The sequence below is a fragment of the Rhipicephalus microplus genome, chromosome 4 (assembly GCF_043290135.1).
Source record: "Rhipicephalus microplus isolate Deutch F79 chromosome 4, USDA_Rmic, whole genome shotgun sequence".
NCBI classification, from domain to species: domain Eukaryota; kingdom Metazoa; phylum Arthropoda; class Arachnida; order Ixodida; family Ixodidae; genus Rhipicephalus; species Rhipicephalus microplus.
Genome location: NC_134703.1, coordinates 56399848 through 56424358, shown reverse-complemented (window position 1 = coordinate 56424358; position 24511 = coordinate 56399848). Strand labels below are relative to the sequence as shown.

General features: G+C 50.9%; 2 protein-coding genes across 3 annotated transcripts in view; one reads left to right on the top strand and one right to left on the bottom strand.

Annotated features, from left to right (window-relative positions):
- LOC142814278 (uncharacterized) overlaps positions 1-24511 on the top strand; it is a 292392-nt gene that overhangs the window by 7761 nt on the left and 260120 nt on the right. The window lies entirely within an intron of this gene.
- LOC119171991 (semaphorin-5A-like) overlaps positions 1-24511 on the bottom strand; it is a 169709-nt gene that overhangs the window by 43670 nt on the left and 101528 nt on the right. For both annotated transcript variants that reach the window (XM_075892792.1, XM_037422922.2), the window contains exon 3: positions 1228-1471. In XM_075892792.1, the coding sequence (XP_075748907.1) occupies positions 1228-1363 (136 nt within the window). In that variant the 5' untranslated portion in view covers positions 1364-1471. The remainder of the gene's footprint in view (positions 1-1227; positions 1472-24511) is intronic.

Genomic DNA, 24511 nt, shown 5'->3' with positions numbered 1-24511 from the left:
TATACATATAACGTCCTCCGACTGGTATCACTTCGGTAACGCAATTTAAGCGCTGTTTGAATTGATCTTACTTTGATACGTACGTGAAAGCTACTCACGCCAACTGAATGCGCATAGGTGCATTGTCGATGCGCGTTAAGGCACCGCACTTTTCATGCTGTAAGGAAAGGAGAGAGAGAGGTCTTTTGCCTTCATCGAAATGCGACCGGCATCGAGCCCGCGACTGCCAGGTTAGCTGCCGAACATCCCCCCTACCACCAAGGCGGTGGGTGGGATTCAGAAATGATAGCTCCAAGTACAGTATAAGTATACACTGATACTCTCCCAAAAGCGAAAGGGGCGAAGGTTATTTGCTTTCGCAGTTCATTGTTGAGCGGCGCGCTGTGCGATGGCGAGATGTCGCTGTGGTATATGTAGAAAGGCCGCGCGTGTATACGTGAGTTTTTGCACAGCCCTTTCGCCTGGGCTTCCGCATTTAATTAGCGAGTTACAGCGAGCACGGGCCGCCCTTTCGCCATGCATCGTAAGTAAAGCGTGCACCGTCGCGTATACTTAGGCGCGGGCATGCATGAGCGCGTTCACCAGCCCTCTCGGAACAACGGACGCGCTCCGAGGTGGTCCTTGAACTTTGTCCGGAAGGGCGGTCGCCGAGCGTTAATGGACCCTTCACTCACCAGGGCTCATTAAAGATTTTGGTCATACTTGAAGCGCTCGATGTGCTCCGTGGCTGACAGGGTCCTCGACGCTGGTGCAGCAGGGGGGGGAGGGGGGGAGGGGTTGTTTTTAAACTTCTTCGTAAATTTTCAATTTTGCATGTATACGTGCATATACGGGTGCTCGCATAGAAATGCACGCAAGAACATGCGTGAATGATAAACTCGTCCCCTTCCCCCTCATTTCTGGCTACGCCACCGTATGGTCGACATTACCATCTCCTGCCTATTACATCCTATTAGATGTTGTCGTTCTTACACTGGGCTTGCGGCACGCACTGACAGCCATTTTCTCTTATCACATAAAAAGTCGAATCAACGCCGAAGAGACGAGAAACGAACTGCTTAACTGCAGAGCGTAAGCTCGATAACAAGGAAGAAAGCACAGCAGAATACAAGCGTTTGTCCTTTGCCCTGTGGGTTCGTCTATGTCCCGTGCTACATTAGCGTTTTGCAGTTTAGAATTATATACCAGCTAGCCGAGGAATTGTCTGAAGAATGAATGTATGCTTGCCCTTTTCCCGTATCGTGATGTGCGCCGAGGCAGCAGCCAGGAACAACACCGTGACGCTGAGTACTCTGAACAGCCCGAGAGACGCATGTCTAGGCGGGGGCGCTGGCTCTTCGGAAGTCCGCAGTACTAGGCTCATGGTGTCCCGGATGACGTCACTGCACCGTCCGGACTGAGTGGCGACGAAACCTCGACCAGCCTCCACTGAGTGATGTTCTCGATGCCGCCGCCATTTTGACCCGCGAACCTGCAATACACCGTGAAGGGAAAAGACGTTTGAACATTTGCCATGCACCCTTTCTCGGGTAAACATGTGCGTCGCTGTCGTAATACACATATGCATTCCTCAACACGCCAAAAGGCAAGGCCGGGTGCACGTTAAAGAACCCCAGGTGGTCAAAATTTCCGGAGCCCTTCACTACGGCGTCTCTCATAATCATATGGTGGGTTTGGGACGTTAAACCCCACAAATCTAATCTAATCTAAAAGGCAAGGCCTTACTACAGGCCTGTTGAGCTGGCGTAGCTTTGCATATATATAGTCCACATCGTTTCACTGCATCACGATACATGTCCTTCACTTGAGTGGCGTTCGACGGATGCACACTGCGTTCAATCTCACCACACGTTTTGGCACAGAGACCGTCATATTTTCACGTTCCTTTCTTTAGCAAACCTCGCAAGCCCGATTCGTGCGCGGATGGAAGTCGGTACAACCACAAACTTCGTCTCCAAGCTGTCCACCTATTGAACTGTTAACGTTTTAGGGGCCGCATCAGTCCACATTATTACTTTTTTTTTTTTCAGGCACGTTTTGTCGCTTTCAAGCGTGTGCACCGCGGCGGTAGTATGAGCCACGGCTCATTCACTCACACGGAAGTGCGCGCTTGCAGGGCTGGGAAAAGGGCCAAACGTTTGTCTGCGCTTGTTGTGTGTTAGTGTGCGTGCGCATACGAGTGTGTGTGTGTGCGTGTGTCGTCGCAGCTGAACAATCGGCAGCGCGTGAAAGCAGGGGAGTCTGCGTTTCGCGGCTGTGGGAAATCACGAGCTGCCGCGGCGCCCGCCGCGTGGTGTCATTTATCGGTGCGCGTTGATGTATTGGTCGTAATGGCGCGCCGTCGTAAACGTAAGCGCTGCCAAAAACACAAGAGGCCTTGTACGTGCGATACGCGGGCAACTGGGAGCCCGGCCATCGGTCGCACGTGCATGCTTCGTTATTGCGAGCAGTAGGTTGGCTTCGCAGCACGCACCGCTCCCACCCCCTTTTTCCACACGGCCTTTTCCATCAACGTCAAGATGGCAGTGGGTGACGTACGCGTATGCATCCGGAAACGGTTATGCTGCGGCAGGTGCGCGGCCCGTGTGCTTACGCGAGCGCCTACGTAAGGTTCGAGTATAATCGCTGATGCCCGGCGGCCTTCGTTCGTTACAAAATGCTGAGGAAGGGCGACTCTCGTGGTTAACCGCAATATCAAATGTGAACTCTGGAGAAATCTAGCTGCGGGCATGGGAACTATTCTCGGCACACGTCACTTTAAACTGTGGAACGGGGGAAAGCAGCTGCTTGATCTGAAGTGTGAGGTCAAGCAGGCAGATGCGGTCGAGTGTCATTTTCTGCTTTGTCTGCCGTGAAAAAAAGAAAAGAAATAAAAACTCTAAAATGTGGAGGTGGCAGGGGGGGGGGGGGGGGGAACACGGGCTAGGTGTGCCATCTCCTAGCGCTACGCCAATGAGAGGAGAATAGTGAAGTGTGGGAACTTCAGCACATTGGTAGCACGTAATGAATATAAGAACTTCGCAACAGACAAGTATTGGCGAAGAAAACACACACAGACTTCGTTGTGAACAACCTGTCGAACGTCCGCGCTTTGTGTTCATCGTCATCCTAATCGTCATCAGCCCGACTCGTCTGTTGCGCTGGTCTTGGATACATTATGCGGAGAGTAGGTTCGACGATTGAGGAAGACACCGAATGCCGTAGAGAGGAGGGAAATTGGTATAAAAAAATTGGCCCCGTATCTGCATTTAATCTGCAAATGTCGTCGAAAGACCATAGTCTTCGTGTGTGGAGAGAGTGAACAAAACATTTATTTGATGTTCTGTTCAAGAAAATCGGTGAATGGTATTCTGCAGTGCCTCGAGCGTGGTATTCTGCAGTGCCTCGAGAGTGCCTCGAGCGTGCAGCGGAGGCGAACGAGCGCATCAAGTCACATCACACGTGATACATGAGCGCCATCTGGCAGTTTTTTTTTTTTTCAAAAACAAAGCGCGTGGATCTGAGACGGGTGTGCGCGCCCGCCTCAGAGGTGATAAGGTGTAGAACGCAAGTCGACAGGTAGGTGCCACCACCGTCTCGTTTTAGCAAAGCGTTGGAAACACTCGCCTTTGCGTGCAAGTGTTGGATGGTCAGCGCAGCGTGATAAGTGCTATATTACTTATGCATGCCTTTTCTAGTAAAATGCGCACATGCAGAATATATACGTGTTGTTATGGTGCCCCAGACACGCGCAATAATTGCTTTTTAATCGACAATTGCACAAGTATGAACGCTGGATCTTGAGCAACATAGGTGGGCGCTGGGGATGGGGTCGGCCGTTTCAAATACCCGATGCTGTACAAACAGACAAATGTACAGACAGACAGACAAAAATTTTTGCGTCGAAGGTCCGCAAGAAAGACTATCGTCTTTAAAAAAGGATTATGTAAGTTATTGCGTGCAAGGATGTGAGCTATATACTGAAAATCTCGGAATACACGAACACATCGGTACATCACTCATTTGCGCACCGTTTCGCACTTTTGAGCGATGTGCAAAGGCGACGTTTATCCAGCATTCTGCATGGTCTCATAGAGCATTGTCGTACTCTGTTCTTGTTGAAAATTTGAGTCCGTCTGTCAGCTAATCAGACGCGATGACATGGTGAACTTAATAATAACAGGCGAAATAGCGGCCTTTCGTCTGTTTGGCTGATTTGATTCAGCTCCGTGCGCAGTGTCCCCTCCACCGGGGGGGGGGGGGCAAGGTTCGTCTCAGTGTCCCCCTTCCTATTATGTAAATGTGTGAGCTGGCTGCGCCGCTCCCCCGCTTACGTCCCAAAGGGGGAGGGGGGAGCACCTACCTGCCCCTCTCCCCCTTGTGCCCGCATATGCTTCTCTCCACTTGCGCAAACAGACAAATAGACACGATAGTGAGAGAGAGTCTGTAAATAATCATTCGAATTCGAGTAAGATCCGTTCTGTACATATGGTGCTCGTTCAATTTCTGCTCCAATTTCCACGCGCTATGCACGTCCAAGACCCAGGGAATGCGCGCCCTGCGGCCCTGGACGGCGGCTGCTCGTCGCATGCATGCCCCCACGAAGCGTGTTACCGCCAGGGCCGTCTTCGTTTCCGCATGGTTTCGCCCCATTTATTATTACGTTATTTTTTTCTTATCTCCGACTTGTAGTAGAGTGTGCTCCGAGCCGCCGACACGCGCTCGGAATGAAGTCGTCCACCGCCGAACCACGAAGCCGCCGCGAAGCTCGCCGTGTGTGCGGCGCATTCGAGACGAATGGCTCCCGCTTCGTCGCCGTCTTAAATCTTGTTTCCGCCTTCAGCAATGCTACCAAACGCGAGGGAAGCATGGGTCATTTCGCGGCGGGGGTTTTCGGACCAGGACTATATGCAATGCCTCGGTTTCCTTCCTTACTAGGAGATGTTTTCGAGAAAAAAAAAAAGCTATATTTCGAACGGTATATATATCATGATGACAGCCGGATTTGTATTGCCACAAACGATTTAACTTTATCAACCCCTTAATTATAGACACTGTGCATCGGCCAGATCCATGTTGCCGTTCTTTGCTTCCAGATTGCTGCCGGTGCAAGCCGCTTTTAATTAAATGAATGGAGTCAGACGACACTTTCAACTGCAACAAACACGCGTCGATTTCACGGCTGTGATGTGTGGTGCGCGTTCAAAGTGCGCGCCTTCGAAAAGTGCGCGTCACGGAAAAAAAAAAAAACAAAAGGAGAAATACCAGAGTGCACGTGCGGTGCTGCTTAAACAAGAATGACGACGTTAAAGAGCGTCAAGCACGAGGATGCGTGGCAGGACGTGAAGTAAACAAAAGGTAAAACATCCAATGGGCAGCGAACACGGAGATTTCAAGGCCCAATGGCTTGACACCACGAAACAGTAGTATCTCCAATGAGAACGAGACAAGTGGGCCAGAGCTGAAGCAGGAGCCTGGGGAGACCAGAGCAAGGGGAATTCGAGGCAGGCAGTGCAAGCGGAAGGTCGTCACCGGACCGGGCGCTGAAGATGGGCCGTTGGGTTCCGGACCCGAGCCTACAGGACTTCCACCGGCCGGGGCCTCCTGCTGTCGGGTTCCCGCTCCAAAGGACCGTGGCCATCCGGTCCTGAACTCCTTTCCAGAGCCTGCGGACTTCGGTTCCGGCAGGCGAGCTACAGCCGTCGGGCTCCGGGCCCGAGCTGTGCGCCCAGCTGCTTGACTAGGTCGACCCTAGTTCCCGGACGCGTCGCCACCAGCCTGCGTTCTCCCGTCTCCGACGTGTCCACGCTCCTCAAGCCGAAACCATCACGATTTGGTAGGGCTTTTCGACGTGTCGCCAGCAGCCAGCGTTCCCTCGTCCTCGTCCAGCCCACGCAGTGACGCAGGAGTCACGGCGTTCCGGTTTCTCATCACCGCCGAAAACCAACTTGTGGGTGAGACTGCACCGATACTCTTGCGCTACTCCCATCACTCAGCCCCTTTCGAACGTTAGGTTTAGTTACTGACTTTGAACGTTTTTGTTGGGTGTTTACAGATGTGTTTCGTCATGTCCAGTCAACTGTTTATTAAGTGTTTTGTTTTGTGAGGAATCTTTGCCTTTTTTCTTTTCAATTAAACTTTTTGTGTGTTTCTTGGAAACCGAACGGCTTTGTCCTTATTAACAAAACTCTCTGAGGCTCAGCCCGGGAGAAACAAATCAGCAACAAGAACCCGCATCACAAATTGGCGTCCGCAGCGACAGGACAAAGTCGTTTGTTTTTCCAGTAGATTTTTTGACGCGGTTAACACGATGACGAACACGTGGGAGTTAATTGAGTTGGCGGATAAAATGGGACTGACGGGAGCGGAGTTTAGAGTATGGTACGAGGAGCGGATGGAGAGGGAGCGTGAGCAACGGGCTGCAGAACGAAAGGCGGCGAAGGAAAAGCTTGAATTGGTGCTTAGAGCTAAGAAGGAGGAGCTAGAGCGCGTAACGCGTGAAAATAAAGTGTTGCTAGAGCGTCAGACACGCATACTGAAGCAGCAGCTCCAATTAGAGAGGGTGGACTTCGAGCGGCGACTCACAACGGCACGCTGCGGACAGCGTAAACGAGGCATCGCCCAGGTCCACACGAGCGTTACGTATCATAAAGTGAGTATTGCGCAAACTTAATAAATGCGCCCGCTATTGTCTTGGGCGCGATGTCCTGGAAGTGGGACATGTACCCCTATTGATTTTCGATCTGTAGTCCTGCGTTAGACCCTTATTTTTGCGCAGTAAAAATACACGTGAAGACCACACGGCGCTCGTGTCGTTACCTTCTTCGCCTTCGTCCTTGTTCTTTAAGCGCTATAAGGTATTCGAAAATTATCAACTGTCATCAACTATAACAGGTTTCCCTTATTCTTATGCATAAAAATGCCGCTGAACACTCCTCAGGACAAGGAAGTTTGGACACAGTGCTATATATGACATTCGCCGAGGTCAGCACAATTTAAGACATTATTATTATTATTATTATTATTATTATTATTATTATTATTATTATTATTATTATTATTATTATTATTATTATTATTATTATTATTATTATTATTTACACCAGTTGTGTTTGGAACTTCGAAGAACGCCGCATTTCTGCATTACTCGACGATATCATGCCCCAAATGTGGAACAAGAACTTTACAACAACGAGTTTTGTTGTTTCCTCGTGGCGCAGCCCTGTCGGCGGTGGTTGTTGCGAACTTCCAATATTGTGTCCGACTCGCATTTACACAAGCTGGACGCCAGAATTCTTGTACAGAGTCACACGAACACCTCTCGCAGAGGACCCATCTCGCTGTAACTATATATACTATATGTTTCTGCGATGTTCGTATACATAACGGTGTCGACGAAAAGACCCGTTTCTGCGAACCGACATGCGTGTAAAGGGAGTTCGCGCTGTCACTCTCAACTCTACTCGCATGCCTGGGCACGCGTGCTCAGCGATCCAGCGTTCATTGTAGGGCAACACGCGGTGAGCAGTTCTTATACATGGTTGTAAATGTCAGCCGCAGATGGACAAACGATGACCGCATGACCGTGACCCCGTGACGGAAGCACTCATGGGGTGTGCTTCTATAGCCCCTTCAGGCGCGAATTAAATCTGGCAACGTGAAAATGTTTTTTGTTCATAATTTCAATATTTAAGCCTTTTAAAGTAAGAAACTCGAAACAAATGCAAAATATGCTTATTGGTTCAATTTTTGCTCAGCGTCCACATTTGTGGACATTGCGCCTCAAAGCAGTAATATTAGTGAAAAGCGACAAAGAAGAAAACACGCTTTCCATTTAAATTCAAAATAACTTCTTTCAAAGTAATGTTGAGAGAAGTTACCAGAAAAAGTCTATTCAGTGTGAAAGAGGTCGAAGCAGTCATTCTGCGATGTCAGGCAAAGAAAAATGTCACACTTCCTGCAGCGGACGCGGCTCTTGGATGAGCATCCATCCCTCCTGCAGCGTTGTGCGTTGGGTATGTTCATTTGCTGTGGCCAGTGCTGTATGCCGTCATAGCGAACAGTGCTCACTGGCAGGGGTGACGCATTGGGTGCCTTCCTTTTCATCACCTGGGGGTTCTCACTGCTTGGTCGCCCACGCTTTTTCTGAGGCTTGTTGACGCTCAGCTGATGATGATGATGATGATGATGATGATGATGATCCTTGATAGTCTGGCGCACACCCACAAAGAGGGATCGGCCAAGAACCGGGCGGCAGGATCTTAACTAAAAGGCTAATGGTTTTTCAAACAAAACGTAATTTTGTGTTCTCTTCGTTCTCTTCCTCCTTTTCGTCGTCCGAAATGTCTCCATCGGAAACATCTCCATTGGCTATTTTTTAAGGACGCCTTCCACTGTTTCACCGTCGACTTTTTGTCGTCTCGATGCATGATCCTGAATTCCTGGTGACAAAAAATATTAACGTAAACATCATTTGATGCTGCCGGAAGTGAAACACAGAGAAATAGCAGCCCTTCAACAAAGGAGGCACTGAAGCGCAGTGTCCACGTTCGTGGACGCGAAATTTAGCCGAACCTTTCTGTCATTACAAATGATTTCCTATTGCCAAAATATTGTTAAAAGGCATGCGGGATATCTTAGTTATTACTGACAAATGCAAAATTTCACGCCAGCTAAAAAGGTACGAAGTAAACGATAAAAACATCAGAGCCACTTACGCGTCCCGCCATAGAAAGTGGAGGCGTCCAGTTTGACTTTTGTTTACGATGTTATTTTGAACCAAGTGCAAGAGATGGCGCCACGCGTCCTTGCAGCAAGATGCAGAGGTTGCGGGAGCATTGTTTGCGCGCGAGATTCAAGACCGATTTTCGAAACACCTAGGTGTGAACTTGGCGTCCACAAATGTGGACGTTGCGCCTGAAGGGGATAGTTCAGGAGTGTTGAGTATACTAATGGTGCTGTCTCGTGAACGCTGCCTAATGAGCCAGGTGAGAGAGGGAGGGAGAGAGGTATACCGCATACACGCAGGATGCATCTTGGTGTGGAGGGTGCTCCGGCTTCGTTGTCCGTCCGCGGATAAAAGAGGATGACGCCGGCGCGTCTGCACGCTCGCGCCCCGTCGCGTGTTTGGCGCGTCCCAGTTTCGGCGCTGAGCGACAGTTGCTCGCGGCTCTGCTGGAAAGCGGAGCTTGCGCCCGCGTGTCTTCTTCACCGAGTGGCGAGACGCGCGAAGGGAGACGAACGGCGGGCATGCAGCTGCCAGCAGAGGTCGGTTCCATTACCGGGTCGGCGCCGTTTAGTGTGATGGATCGCCGCCACTCGCATCGGGGACCGCGGCTGCTGCTTCTCTCACTCTGCATGCGAGACTTGGGCGCCCGCCCCGAGAACAAAGGGAAGAAGGGCGCGCGATGCTTGGCCGTCAATGCGGAAGCCGCGTCGGGTCCGCCTGTCATTAGTGGCACCGGAGTGCGCATGCAAGCCGAGAGACCCCCGCCATTGTTCAGCCGACATTTCTCCCTTGGCCGACTGCCTGCTCCCATCTGGACGACCCTTCCGAGCTTTTTTTGTGCGATGCAGATGCATGCAAGGAGGAAAAGCATCGCGCGCGGAAAAGCCAGGCCCCGTCCACCGTTGTCTTGCTTGCTTGCTCGCGTGCTATTCGGGGAGACGAACGGCCGAGTGCACGGGAGCACTAGCTTGTTTTCCGTTAGGTCTCGTTGTATCCGTGTACGAAAAGGAAAAATATCGAGGGAGTGCCGCAGGTTGTATACGACGACGTATTACGCTTTTTTTATCGCGCATTCGCGTCAACGGAAGATAGCGGCGGAGGGGAACCGCGCATGCATGTAAGCCTGAATGTATTACTTGACCCATATGTTGTGTGTATCGCTGCATACGTAGCAATAGATAACAGGCGCAGGAAGAAGACATAGTATTGTAAAGACAACGAGCGTGTGGCTTAGATGTAGGCGTGTGCCATTCTGTACCTGCCGTGCATGATGAAAGAGGTTAGTACGTGAGCAGAAACATATAGGGGGAGAAAAAGAATAAACACCGCCATTTTCTTCGGCGACGATATCCTGTCCCCTGTTATAAGCCATTGTATTTCCTATAGGAAGTGCACAACCGCGTATTATAGGCTGTAGGCGACGCGACCCCGCAATGAGCAGCTGGGTTGCAAGGGCGTCAAGATGACCAACAATGACGGCCTTCGCTCCATCATCATTGAAGGGTGTTTTACCGGGCACAGTGGGTGGCCCGTACTTTTGCGTTTATTCCCCCTCCCCCCCCCCCCTATAACCCTTTGTGATGCAGTCATGAGCGACACTGGTGGAGGCTGCTCAGACAAATCCGAGCCGGATGCCACGAAGACATCGAAGCACTTATGAGTCTGGAGAGGTAAAATGACTACCTGACGCGAGCGGTCACGGAACCTGTAAGCTTGCGGACGTCACGAACATCCTCGGCGCGGCCTGTGGGTGCAGGGCTTTTTTGGGTGGGTCGATGCAACTACGGACAACAGTTCCTACACGTTTCCTACCCATGGAACAAACTAGGAGCCGTCACTATTCGCTGCGAGCGCGTTTCACCTGCGTTCGGTGCCTTTCCTTTGGCATGTTTAGCGTTGATTTCCGCGACTTTAAACGCATTCGCGCAGAGACTCAAGCTTAGTGAGTTCTGAAAACATGCAGGCAATATAAAGGAGTTAAACAAAAGCATGGCAGAGCGGAAGAGTTAGTGTATCGATTCATACAAGTTTCATTCAGTCCGAACAGTACCTCGGGGATTTTCTCGGTATAGTTTCAAAAATTAACGTGTATTCATCATCATCGCCATTATCATCATCATGATTGCTGCAAGAAGAGGACGACGTAAGGACTGCATACAAACACGCTACTTCGCAGTAGCTGAATTTTCTTTTAACGAATTTAATCGGGGTACGCAATGGAAACAATCAGCGGCGAGCTCATCCGCCTGAGTGGGTATACGTGCCAATCATCGAAGGAGCATCATGATCATCATAAGTTCAATGGACAGAGCGGATTCTTATATCTTGTCGCCGGTTCACGTCATTGAAGAAAAGATTCAAAGTACCACCTCTTCGAAATCTGGGTCTGGAAATATCAGAATCTGGTGCTCCTTCTTTCGGCGCCTGTATACACTCTGGGCTACAGTCACAGGGATGTTCTCTTCGCTATTGGGGAATCGATCAATCAGTCTAAAACAATATCTAGTAAAGTTCATCATCTTTTAATTATCTCATCAATAATAATTCACACTTAAATTTGTTATATTGGTAAATTCTATCTTATATCAATACAATACCAAAGAAAATACTGAAAAATTCACCTACTACTCGGTCATTCATCTGCATTGGGTATGAGCTGTCAGAGAAGAAGCATTTCTTTCCCTAATTTGGGCGTGCTCTTATTTGCTATACAATGTGTCCTAGAGCGCGATTTGACGGCTCATCTGTACAAGCCTTGATTGATTGATATGTGGGGCTTAACGTCCCCAAACTGCCGTATGATTACAAGAGACCCCGTAGTGGAGGGCTCCGGAAATTTCTACCACCTGGGAGTTCATTTAATGTGCACCCAAATGAGCTTGCAGCATTTCCGCCTCCATCGAAAATGCAACCACCGCAGCCGGGATTCGATCCCGTGACCTGCGGGTCAGCAGCCTTAGCCACTAGACCACCGCGGCGTACAAGCCTGTACAGGAACATTCTTATGAACGTGGGCACGCAACGAACACTTCACACTGCGACGATTTAACGGGATATGTCCATTGCCCACCCGTTAGATTGTAATTTATGGCTATGCTTTCATCCGTTCTTTTCGGAGTACATTACCCGGCACGGAGCGGTTCTCGGCTGATACGGAGTCGGCGGGATTGAATACCGGCCGCATTTCAATTGAGGCGAAATGTTCGAGACCTGTGTGCCTAAACAAGTAGTTAAACTAAAACACTACGTATTCATGTGACGCTAAAATAACACCAGAGAATAAAAATTTTCGGAGCCCTCCACTATATACGGCGTCCCTCGTCGTGGTTTTGGAAAGTAAAACTCCGGCAGTGGTTATTTCGGGAGAATAATAATAGAAGCTTGAGCGAGTTGGTGGCGGGGATTTGCACTTCGTAAACGTGCGCGCTTTGCGATGTTTCTGAGCGCGATACTTTTGGGAGTATAGCCGGTCGCATTCGATAGTCGTGTGGTCGTTGATAGAACGCAGATAGCTTGCTCTGACGAACACTGAAACAAATATATGGTTGAGTACCAACATGGTGGGACCCGAACTTCTTACGCATGCTGGTTCAGTTCGCATGCCGGTTACTCTTGCACGGAAGCTCAACAACGTTCCAGTGACGTCGTTACCACACGGTGGCAGTTTAATCGCCGCTTAATTATTACTGCCCTGACGTCATTTAAGCCGCCATGTCGTGCGTCCGTGACGTGACGTACACGCTATCGATACACGCGCGGCTCAACCCTGCACAGCTCGCGCCGGCGGGGAAGAGGCCAGATGAAACGTCCGCCCACGTTCGGCCTGCGCTCCTCGTGTCAGACGTGGCCCACGCGGACCCATTCCGGTCTGCAGGTAACGGAGGCGGCGGCAGACGAGGTACTCTCGGTAAGGAAGCATGCATAGTCGAAACGGTGTAAAAGAAAAAAAAAAGGAACTTCATAAAAGGTGGTAAAAAGACGAAGGAAAAGAGCGGAGAGCCGGTAGAAAACGGTTGCGTGCACTGGTCGTCTGCGTGCTCGCGTAAAAAACAAAAAAAAGGGCGTGCATACATACGCCAGCCGGCACCTTTGAGACATTCCTGCGCGCGCGCTCAGCGATAATAAAATCAAAGCACCTGTTGGAGCTCGCTCGAGAAGTAAGCGGTGTATGGAACTGGCAGGTTATCTGCCAGGTTATCGAGAACTATACGACGCGGTCGTATATAGTTCTCGGCAAACATACCGTAACGTGATCTTCCGGGAGCATCGCACGCCGAGCACACATAGAGATGGGAATCGATTTTCTCCCGAGCTGCATGTGCATTTATGACCCTTATGTACCCACTGTTCTTAACCGCGTTCTCTGCAATTCTTCGTCACAAAAGGGTGTACTGCTGACTGCTACGAGCTAAAGCAAGTGTCGTCGCACGAAATGGCTCCTATCGCAGCTATAAGCAGGAGGTTGTAATCAAGACCGCGGTCGCATCGTGCCTACGAGTGCAGGACATCTTACGTAGCGCTGTCCGACCACAGGGATGGTTGCTGGTCACGCTTTTGTACTTGCGTTACGCGATAGTATGGCATCAAAAAAAAAAAAAAGGGGGGGGGGGGCACTCACCGACGACGCTGGCATCGCTTTATTGGACGGGTCAGCGTTCTGTACCATCTATGTACGCAACCGTCGTCCCCGTGCGGTGTCGAATCGCGGGGCCTACTTTTCAAAATCGACTGTCCTCTGGTAGCCGGTCGTTCTCGTTTCGTGTTTTCGACGTTTGTACATGCGTGCGTACAACGTTATTCAATTGCCGGTATGTGATTGAGAGCTATAGAGACAGGGATCTGCCAATGAGGGCGATTACAACGAAACGAAGGCTCGACAATGTACGGCCCGACCTTTCCGGTTCGTTCGGCTCGATTCGACTCCGATAGGACCCACGGTTATCGCTCATCGGGACGGCCGCTCTGGGAAACGCGCCGCTGTAGTCCGGAGCAGCCATCCTCTGCGTATGCAACACTTACCGTCTCTTATAGTCCCGATAGCTACGGCGCTGCGGACCTCGTGAATCCGCGGCCATGTCCGTAGCATAGCAGGGGTGAGTACACTCGATCGTGCGGCGAACGGAAGTAGTCTTAGTGAGAGCGTGCGCGTCTCGTTTTCGAGCTCCCGGCCCTGTTCCAGAGCACGACACGAGGATAACGTCGCGGTTTTCTCTGGCCGGGCGAAGTTCGGGTTCGCGCCGGCATCTCCCGTTCCCATCTCCGAGCGAAAGCCGCTCGCCGAAAGATCGCCGCCGCGGTCGCTAATGTTTCCCCGGCGTCCTACCTGGCTTTTGTGTTTGCGCGGAGATAGATACGTGGTCGCCCCGATGTTTCCTTGTCACGCAGCCGGCGCGATTTCGTTGCTTCGTCGTTGTTTTTTTCCCGCGCTCCGCGAGGTGTACCTCGATCCGTTTGCTGCGCTTTCGTGTACCCGGGACTCGTCAGAGAGAGAGAGAGAGAAACAAACAAACAAACAAAAAATCTTGGGGCGGAGAGCCGTCGCTTCCAACAGCCTCGGTGATAACGCGAGCAGTTTTCTCTCGTGAGCATGTCGACGTCGTGCTGCTCGTGCATGATGGCTGTCCGCAGCCCAACCCTTCCGAGCCCAGTGCTTGCTACGCGTGGACAATGCCCGCTGAAAGGAGCCAGAAACGGCCGCTTGTGTGCTAGAGCCGTCTCCACATCTTTCCAGAAGAATAATAATAAAAAAAATCTGTTGTCGCAACATTCGCGCGCCGTCGCGGCCGCGCGAAAATTATTCTGTGCCTACCGCAGCGAAAACGTAGGCCAGTTCACCGTGCAAGAATGCGAGAATTATGCATAAATAGCGATCCATAACCTTCATGGAGACTTCCGATTCATAGTAAATTTCTCATAGCGGGTACGCGAGCTTCCTGACGGTACATGACGGTAGAGTCATTGTATGCTACCTAAAGGTAGCATATACAGTAATAACTCTACATGACGAGTGAGTGCAACGCCATCTCTAGACTACTATACGTGAGCCACACATATAGGAAATTGAGCGAGCTATCAAGTTTCGCTGTCAATGCCTATGGTGCCATTGCGGGTTTTGCCGTTTCACATGGTACCAAGCAACCAAGCTATATCTAAGAAGAGCTTTTCCAAGCATTTCTTCTTCTAAGAAGAAAAGCAAGCGTTACAATAGTTCACAGGAGAAGGTAAACAAGAACAAGTTTAATAATCTTAATATAGCTGAATCAATAGCGCTGGACTTTCGCCACTTTAGTGTAGTTGTTTAATTTCATCTCACGGTCGACATGTGTTGTATGGACAATCTTGGTGATGATATACATGTTGCGGTGCATCGTATGGGAGACCACACCGAAAACTGACAGGATAATGCGAATACCACTGCATGAATAGAAAGCTGGAAGCAAGCGCACGTATATGACCAGGCATCGTATCATGTTGATGCACTAACAAATAAAACCGCGACGATGCACACTTTTAGTTCACAGCTTGCTATGATTTCGCGAGTGCGATGCATCGTACAGGCCCTCATAGGTCTACACTTCCGCAACGTATATTTCAAGAAGTAGCTTACAGTTTTAAGTTGCTGTTTTTTTTTTTTTTTTGGTCAAGGGATTTCACCGTATTTGAAAGAAAAGCGCGCCACCGGAAGAGGACACGAAACGGCACCGACTCCGCAGAAGCGTCGCACGGCCGCAGAAATCTTTCCGCGGCATCGTTTCGTAGCGCGCATTTCAAGCGAGTTGGGCGGACGCAGAGCAGCACGGAGCGTATACAAGAGGTCGACGTGGCCGCGAAGTGGTTGACCATTATGAAACCGCGCAAATTACAGAACGAGAGCAGTGCGCGCCGAATTGAAATTTGCCCTGCGAGAAGCTCGTTTAAAAAGGACGCTTCGGCTTTACAGTGTCAAATTGGCCGCTTTAACGAATTCCCGGTGTTTCTTCCGGCAATGTTTGTAAGACTTCTCTCATTCCTAAATTTTACATCATGCGGCAGTAATGTGCGGGGCTGATGGCGTTTTATGCCGTTATGCGACACATTTTGCAGCCACCACAATCGCGTTCACCTCGGGAACGTCGCGGCTATGTCCTGCGTCGGAAATGCAAGTCGTCGGAAATAATTACAGCTCCGTTTCCTCGAGGACTTCCGCGATCCGATCCGTCTTTTCGCCTTTTGCGGTGCGTCGAAAGTCCTATGGCGCGGCGCGCTTCCTCGCCCGAAGCGGCTGGTACAGGACGATGGCACCCAATAGATGGCGGCAGCAGCACCACGCGCATCCCGATTCCCGCAGTACCGTGCAGCACCGCGTCACCTTGGTCACGTTAAGCGACCGGGAATGCGAGTTCGTACAGTCTCAAATCGCCGCGTCGCCTGCGAAAGCGCTTCGCTGAGCGTCTCAGTGAACTCGGATGGTCTGTAAAAAGTATTCACGTGACATATTCGTACTACCGGCGTCAAATGAAACCCGAACAGAGGCAAGCCTTCGCGATGGTCTAATGAGCACCGTCCGCTTATCACCATGGACAGGCACGCATATATGCGCAGGGCATGCCGAATAGAATGCGCGCGCCTGTCAATCGTGATAACTGGACGGAACGCACTAAACCATCACGAAGGCTTGCCACTGTTCGGGTTTCGTTTGACGCTGATAGTACATCACTTTGTTGTACGATTTGCGGTTTTCAATGCGCTGCTGGAGACAATTAGATTGAGGTAAAGCGCAGCTCTACTGTGCAGACTGTCATATATGTAGCAGCAGTGGAAGTGTTGAACGGAGACAGACAATTGCACTCTGAAGTGCAGGTTTTCCCCATGCTTCTATGTGCTGTCATATCGTGCAGATCGGCGGGCAGGCATCGGGTGCAGTGCACTGTTTTAAACTGAGCGAGCGCCCATTCCCCGCGGCGTCGCGCTGTCGCCGTCGTGGTAGCCCTCTCCCTGGTTCAGCGCCCGCGTGTTGGGACCGGCTCTGCCGCCGGACGGGCTTTTTTTCCCGCAGCACGCCGGGCGAGCGAGGCGAAGTCGTAGGCGCCGTTACCTGTCTGCCTACCCCCGCGCGCGATAAGTGGGCATACCAGAATGCCGCCGCCTCGCGATGCAGCTTTCGCTGCCTGCCGTCGGACACCCACGCCGGCGTTCCAGCGTCCGCAGCCGCCACTCCCGCGGGGAGAGCCCGCTTATGGTGCTGGTCAGGCCCCGCGGTGGTGCAGTTGTGGTTGCTTATCGCCGCATGTGGCGTCCTTCAGAGCCTGCAGGGCAGGCCGACAGCTCTCCGCAGGGCCTGCGTGTCGGGTCAAGGTTGTCGCGCTCAAATGGCGCATTGGTTTTGTTACGATCGATTTGTGTCACTCTGAACGCGCGGCCAGCGTTTATTTGGTGCGAACACACAACTTTGTGCAAAAGTTGAAAGCCAGGTACGAAGGTCACAAACGTACAGGTAGTGTTCGTGCGAGGGACAACGGAAACGGACTTGAAGGTACGGCACGCCGACGCATAGCGCACTCTGCAATACCACCGCTTCGCATTGTGTCCGGGACACAGCTGCGGCGCGCCACGAATGCCGTATCAGACGCACTGGTCGTGCCATTTGTCGCCAGCTCTCTTCGCTGGCCGAATTCGAGGATCTGGCGTGTACATATCGTGCGGTTTGATTTAGGGAAACGAACTATTACAATTTCAGGAGACCGGAATTCAGGGGGCACTTACGTCCCTGTTATTGTATAACACCGACCATTCTTTCCTTTTCTAAAAAAAAATGAATTAGTGCTGCACTTACGTACGCTATTAGTCACTGTATACGTTCTTACAACAGGACGAGTATTTATTGCGCTCTTTTGTTTAACGTGTTACGTGCTGCGCAACGTGTTAGCTACATATAGGGACTGTTGACGCCAAAGAAATAGAAAAGAGATGCAGAGCGGTAAGCGGGAATCATTCGTCGAATGATATGCTTAGGGATGCGCTGTCTGAGAGCACCGCCACCTGGGTGAAGCGAAGCAGAACGACGCTGGAAAAACAAACCTATGACGCAAGATGGTGGGGCGGGAGGCATCTCCCCACCCCCAAAGAGCGGCAGGGGCGCGCGCGGCAACAGCTCTTTTACGGCGTCCGCGCTCATAAATTGTGTCGGTGACGCTTATCGGCGCGCCGCTAGTGGTCCGTCTATCTGTCCGCGCTTGCAGATGCCAATCGCGCGGAATGTTGCGACCGCGACAGGCATTACACGGCTTCGGCGGGCGCTCTTTGCACGTCGAGCGTGCCGCGACTGCCGAAATGGCCCGCCGCCTGCCTCCCGCCAGAGTGTCGCCGGTGGTGACGACGATGTCGTCGTGCGTGCACCACTTCCCTGCGCACCGTGACCCGCCGCTTTGGCCCTTAGATGGCTCGGCGCATGTCGGTTGTAATACGGCGGATGAGGCCACGCCCATATCTTGTATTAAGACTATAACGAACTCTAACGGAAAACGCTGGAGAAAGACGGTACTGCGTTTGTTGCTTGTCTTCCCTGGTGTCCCAAGTTTCCCGTGCGAGAGCGCTTAGTCCAAACATTTCCAGTCGTAGTCACAGAGGTAAGCGGAAAAGATACGACCCTCCCCTCGCACGAAATGAATTCCTGTCTACACTGATTCAATTATATCATAAAATTAAGTTCTGTTCATATCTAACTGCGTCGTAAACCTGAGCTCTGCTCCCATATCGGTGATTTGATTAGATACTCCAAAACGATCCAACAAGCCATAAAATGCTGCCGTAACCGGGACAGCCCTTGCTTGGATTCGTCGGTGAACTACTACACGCCAGATCAGTTGGAGCTCTAAAGGCAGACGTCATTAACGTCGAAGAACCATGCCTTCCATATGCTTGCCCCGGCGCTCAAACCCCTACACCGAATGCGGTATACAACCAGTCATTGACAAATACAACCCATCTTCCACGTTCATTAAATTTGTCCCTATTCCCTCTGAAGTGCACTTGACTCTAATGAGGACATTACTGTGCTCCATGTGTACCCATAGATGTGCGCCTTTGTCATGCAGTTACGCGATCCGCGCGAAGGCGTGGAACTGTGGGTGTGTGTCCAAAACCAACTCCTCTCGTAGAGTCCAGATGCCCAGAAACTTACGTCTGGCGTGAGACTCGCGCAATGGTACTTGGGCGCTTCACTCATAAGCGGGGTCCTGCATGCGTAGTTTCTGAACGCCGCGTTAGAAGGGACCAATGGTTTGCCTTTTGCAAGCAAGGGTAGCGGGAGTACGAGATGTCTTTGCGTGCACACTGTGACATTCAGAGAGACGGTATACTTTGTACTGCGTTGCACGCAAATGCCCAAGAGATGTAAAGTATTAAAAAAAATGGGTATCAAAAAGTGCAGCAGTAAGATTAAAAACCTAGAAAAGGGACCGCCAAACAGAGGGTTACGTGCTCTCACTCTCGTTGTGTAATCCGCGCCCGCCACCATTGCGCCGAAAAGTTCTCTGCCATCTCTTTCTCATTTTTTTTTACAAGTTGAACCGGGCGCCGCCGCCAAGAAGTCGTCTCCTCGTGCCGCCATGTCCTGTCTCTCTACAAGCGTTTTTTGTCGCTTTGCTTCACCGCCGCAGGTTGTATCTGCGCCCCAATCTGTGTGTCAGTTTAGGGCAGCCCCTAGAACAGCCCGCCATTTTCCAAGACGGCTTTTTTACCTCCAGCATGGTTGCCAGATAACGTCCCTCTTCCCACCACGCTAGTATCGGGCGCCACCGCCAGGCGGCGCCAGTCGGGCCCGCGCACTTCTATTGCTTGTATGGCGTTTCTTTTCCGTTCAGCTGGCGCTGACAACACTGATGAGCTCTCTCTCAGTGGATGGGCGAGGCCCTTACGACACGAATGCGCGTACATACACAGCCGTTGCGTAATGATGAAGGCGCGCAGGCGTGAAGTTTGGACCAACGAGCGGGGGTCGGTGCAACGAACGATGACCGCACCCGCGAAAAACGTGATCAAGGCACGCGTGAGCTCGCGAACGAAGAGGAGGAAACGTGCTCGATCACTAGGTGGCGCGACGAGATATCTGACATTATAGCGAACGCATTGGGCCAGTGCTTGTTTATAATTGCGACGACCTGCTTGGAGTTGATGCAGCTGGAGAGTGTAACAGGTCGAGGTGCCGGATATTGAAGTGCGCATTCGATCGGAGGATGTTCTCTACACTTTCGCACGAGGCGCATTTCAAAGACGTCGGGCTGCTTGAGTAATCTATCGGGAACACTTGCACCATTGGTTGCTCACGATCAAGGTGTTGTTTCAAGGTGTCAAACGCCGTCAGTCAGTCTCTCTCACTCTCACACCAACGCACGTACACGCGCGCGCCGGAACAGACTAGAGCGGAAGAAAGAGAGGCGCTTACACGTTCTGATCATTCAATATGAAATATCCCGAATTATCACCCTCCTCGTTTACGTTCGAAACTCGGTCGGACGAGAAAGCAGATTTGAGACAATTGTTGTCGCATCAAGCTAAGTGTGCCGCATAGTTCAAGAAATCCATATTCAAGAAGCGCACAGGAGGACTCACCTTTACGATGGACACGCTTTGAGTAGTCCATAAACCACAGTGCACTGCACGCACGGAGTGTGAAGTGAGCCTCTTGCCTACGATCACTTGTTCTGTGACGACGATGGCGGCGCCTTCAGAGAAAGCAACTCGCTAGCGCTTTCTGTCAAACTTGTCGCAGGAGATCTCGCTGGTCTCGGGGGCACAAACAAATCTGACTTCTCGAGTTCAAATCGCACCCGAGTGCTCGATCTGCTGTCTGCTTTTGGATAAGACAACGTTACCCAGAGGACTTTCTGAAGGAACGTCTACGGCACTGTCTCCACGAAGACACGCTCAGCAACCCCGAGTCCACGCCGAAGTACGCCTACCGGCTCGTTGCCAGCCTTGCCCAGGAACTCCTGCACGTGCTTGCACCAAGCAAGCTTCGGACACGCTTATCGCTCACGGTGCAGGAAAAGAAGGGGGTTTCAACCATTCTGTGGTATTGTTGACGACCTGTCATGCCCTCCCCGACGAATGGGCTGGGTGATTTAGAACGCAGATACGGGAGGCGAAAGCCAGGTAGGGCGGCTATACGCATCCCGGGCTGCCAGGTTCGGTTTGTCACCGCGCTGCCTGCTACAGCTTTTAGCGTCCACTTGCAGCCAGAACGTGAAAGCAACCAGCAATCTCACAGGTAACTTGTAGTGTTTCCCCGCGCCCTTATTTTATTATGTTAGAGGGATAGGATTACACCGAGAAAAGCTGTCCTACGAAGATTTTCGACGTTACCTACCGGATCTCTGCTTGCTTCACACCCACAGTATTATACTGACCGTATGTTATGCTGTGATCAATCCCGCACGCAGACAGCTTTTTCTTTTTTTTTTTTGCGGGAACGGAGGGGGTGATCACTTGATGAAGGCCTTGACTATTTAAGAAAAACAACCCTCTTCAATATTTTTCGTAAAACGCATTTTTTTTCCATCAAAATTTCAGTAGGGAGGTCCACCTCTGGCTACGGGACTGTTATTATGCGGCAATGTTTGAAAATCTCGTTAAGCGAACTGAAAGAGGGAGAGAGAGAGAGTAAATCTGTGAAGGTGCGTAAATGACACGCTTACATGTCTGATGTTCCCGGTGGGGCTAACGGAAACAATCATCTGAAGACAAAGCAAACGTAGGCAAAGGCGGCCCCTAAACAGACTGTCAAAAACTTCATAATTCCTTATTGAGCTGCTTAAAAAATGTTCTATTCGTGGATCAAGGTTTTAAAGAGCTCACGTATGTATAGTTGACTAATCTTATCCAGAAGATCAGCTGCTTTAATCATCTGGCATCGCATAATCGATGCCAATGGCTACCTCGACGCATGTTTATGTGGCACCTTTGATGCCTTCACGTCGGTGGAATAGCCTCCACCGACTCCCGCATACGTCTCGCAGTTTGGCTGCCACAATTCGCAGAAAGCACTTTCTCAATTAACCGTCATGTAAATGGCCTGCGCGATCACGTGCTATGCATAGAAACACCGCGGGACACGTCTCAGCAGGCTCCTAATCTACCTTAATTTTCCTTCACTGTTGTGGCTTGTGTGCATCGAGTTGCTTAACTGAACAGGAAAACAAAAGAACGCCGCCCAGACATCAGGCCCCCTGCGCTGAATACGCGTATAGGAAAATGAGCTCAAGTTACCGCGCGCTTTTTGCTCGGAAGCACAACTTACAGGAGTCGTAATCACTCGTTAACTATCGCGTTCGCGTGGCCTGCGCACTCTTCCGAATAGTACCGCTCAGATAATTGTTTCGGGGTGAGCTTTGTATAGCCGCACGAAAACGAACGTTGTATGCATGTCTGCACCGCATAACGTTGCTTCGGTGGGCTTGGTTGCTTGCAGAGAGTGCGATTATCTTGTCTGTTTGCTCTCGTGCAGTGGCCCACCGTCACGGACAAAACAAGTGGCGTGGACTGCGCGGGTAATTGAATCAAAGACTGCTTGCAGCTCTAGCATGGCGGGGTTTGCGTTGGTTGCACTGCGTACAATGATCGTTAACTGTAAAGGTGAAAGCTGGCGACCTCGTCGAGAGAGACTCCGAAGAGGGAGCGGCCTTGGCTTCCATTTCGTGCCGTCCGGGGCCGCAAAACGTATGCGTTGCCAGCGTGCGCAGTTCAGTGTGCGTGCTTATACGCAGCAGCTGAGAGCCTGTGTTTGCTTAACAGGCGCCTCTTGACGGGATATGCCTTATGATTTCCGTAACGAGCCATTCAAACTTACTTTATTTCTTCCTTTCTTTCTTTCTTCATTTATTTGCTTATTTAACGCATTTTGCGTGCTCCTGGGAGGACCTTGTTAGGAAGAAAAGTGGTTAGGAAAGTAATGGTTAAGGCCTTACGGCCAGGAAATTCCGACGCTTAGTGGGGCACGGAAAGCATTAGGTCACGACGCTTGCGATGTTTCTGGTTCATGTAGATACACGTTATATGGTCGGCAAAACAGGTTCGTTAGCGTATTGAGAAGCTAAATTTGTGCGCGTATAATAACGCGTGCAAGGGGTCGTTTAAGAACGATGCACGAAGCGTAAAACATAGCCTGCACAACGCCATTTGCACTGGGTGCAACCGTATAATCGACGCAGATATGTGCGAAGTGAACTGTAAAGCTTGTTGTGGAGGGAGTTTTGGAAGGGGTTGGGGGGAGGGGTGTATGCATAAATAAATCGTTTAAGCTCTGGTTAGTCAGTCAGTCATCTGAACTAGCGTGTTCATAACGGGAGTATCTTTTACACATTTCGTTGTCTCCCAGAGGAGCAATGAATGGCTCTTTCAGTGGAGAGAGATCAGCGAGTGCCACGACTGGTGTTCCACGAAGCAGAGACCATAAAGTGAGGGCTCACTGTATAGACTATTTACGAATGGATATGAGTGCCGCCGTGCTGGCAGCTGGGCTGCTAATCTTTGTGTTTTGTTACTTCCACATCTAAAAGAACAGGGTTACCGTAGACGCATAAGCATGAAACTGGTTACGTTGGTGCATACGATGTTTCATGTCCTTATTAATGCACGTCAAAGTGTTAAAAAAGGTTCGGTTTAACAGCTCAAGGTTACGGCGCCCAGATGTCATACGGAAAATAGTCTATAGACGACGTGACGTTCATTCTGTTGGGCCTCCTTGCATGGGCAGTGGCCGCGAACGGTCTGTCTTTGATATGGCGCTTTTGCAACATTTACTACGGGGGTGATGTAGCGCTTTACCGCTTTAATGACTTGCCATGTATTGCATTTCTAGTATCGCGACAAACCGGAGCACAGTTGTGCTAGAGTGTACTAAATGTGTAGTTCTGCGGAAGTCCGTTAGGTGGCGGTATCGTAAAGGTGTAATAGTTGTCGCCTATTTATTCGTAGTAGGAGGGTATACAATGGAAAACGTGTACAGATTCTCTATAAGAAATCCCCCCAAATTGCGACAGCTACGGAAAGTCCTTGATCACTATTTCGAACACCGCAGTGGGGAGACCTTTTCGCTTGCTGAGGAAGCTTGCTGAGCGATTCTTGCCTATTTTATTCGTAACTCCATGCTATACGAACGGGTGAGCGGCTATTTTTCGCTTTCGTTGCCTGTTATCACTGATTCTTTAAAATGTGGCTGGCGAGCTCCGACTCCCAGTCCCCACGGGCGGAGCCACAGGGCCGGCCCCCGTAAGGGGTGCCCATGCTCCTTCAGGACCATTGATGAAGTTAATTCTCTCTCTCTGCCTCAGTTTTGAATGAGAAGTTGCAGGAAGCATCTTTACCCGTTTTACTCTGGTCGTGTTTACTTCAACCTTTTCTAGTGCGACCCGACGTAAATGAACGCGTGCACGCACAGCCTTGGGCGTTGAAAGCTTCTTCATACTAGCCATACGCTCTCTCGAAGGGTGCAGAGCCATATGGCAGGCGCGTGGCGACGACGACAGCGCGTGCGACAGGACTGCGCTCTGCCAGCAGCGCCATCTTGAGATCGTCGACGGGACTCCCCTCCTCTCCTCGAGCCGGGGCTGCGCTTCCGCTCGCGTCAATGGATGCCCGGTGGATGGGGACACCGCCGCACGGTCCAGATGGCCCAAAGCTGTCGAGGTTTCTATATGATGCGGCTGCAGCATCCTGGCAGAGGCGCTGAGCATGGCTTCACGATGCCGTATGGCACTCGTCAGGCGCGTGGGCGTGCGCCACACGTATTGAGCAAATCCTAGAGGGGACCGGGGGACAGGAGGGGTG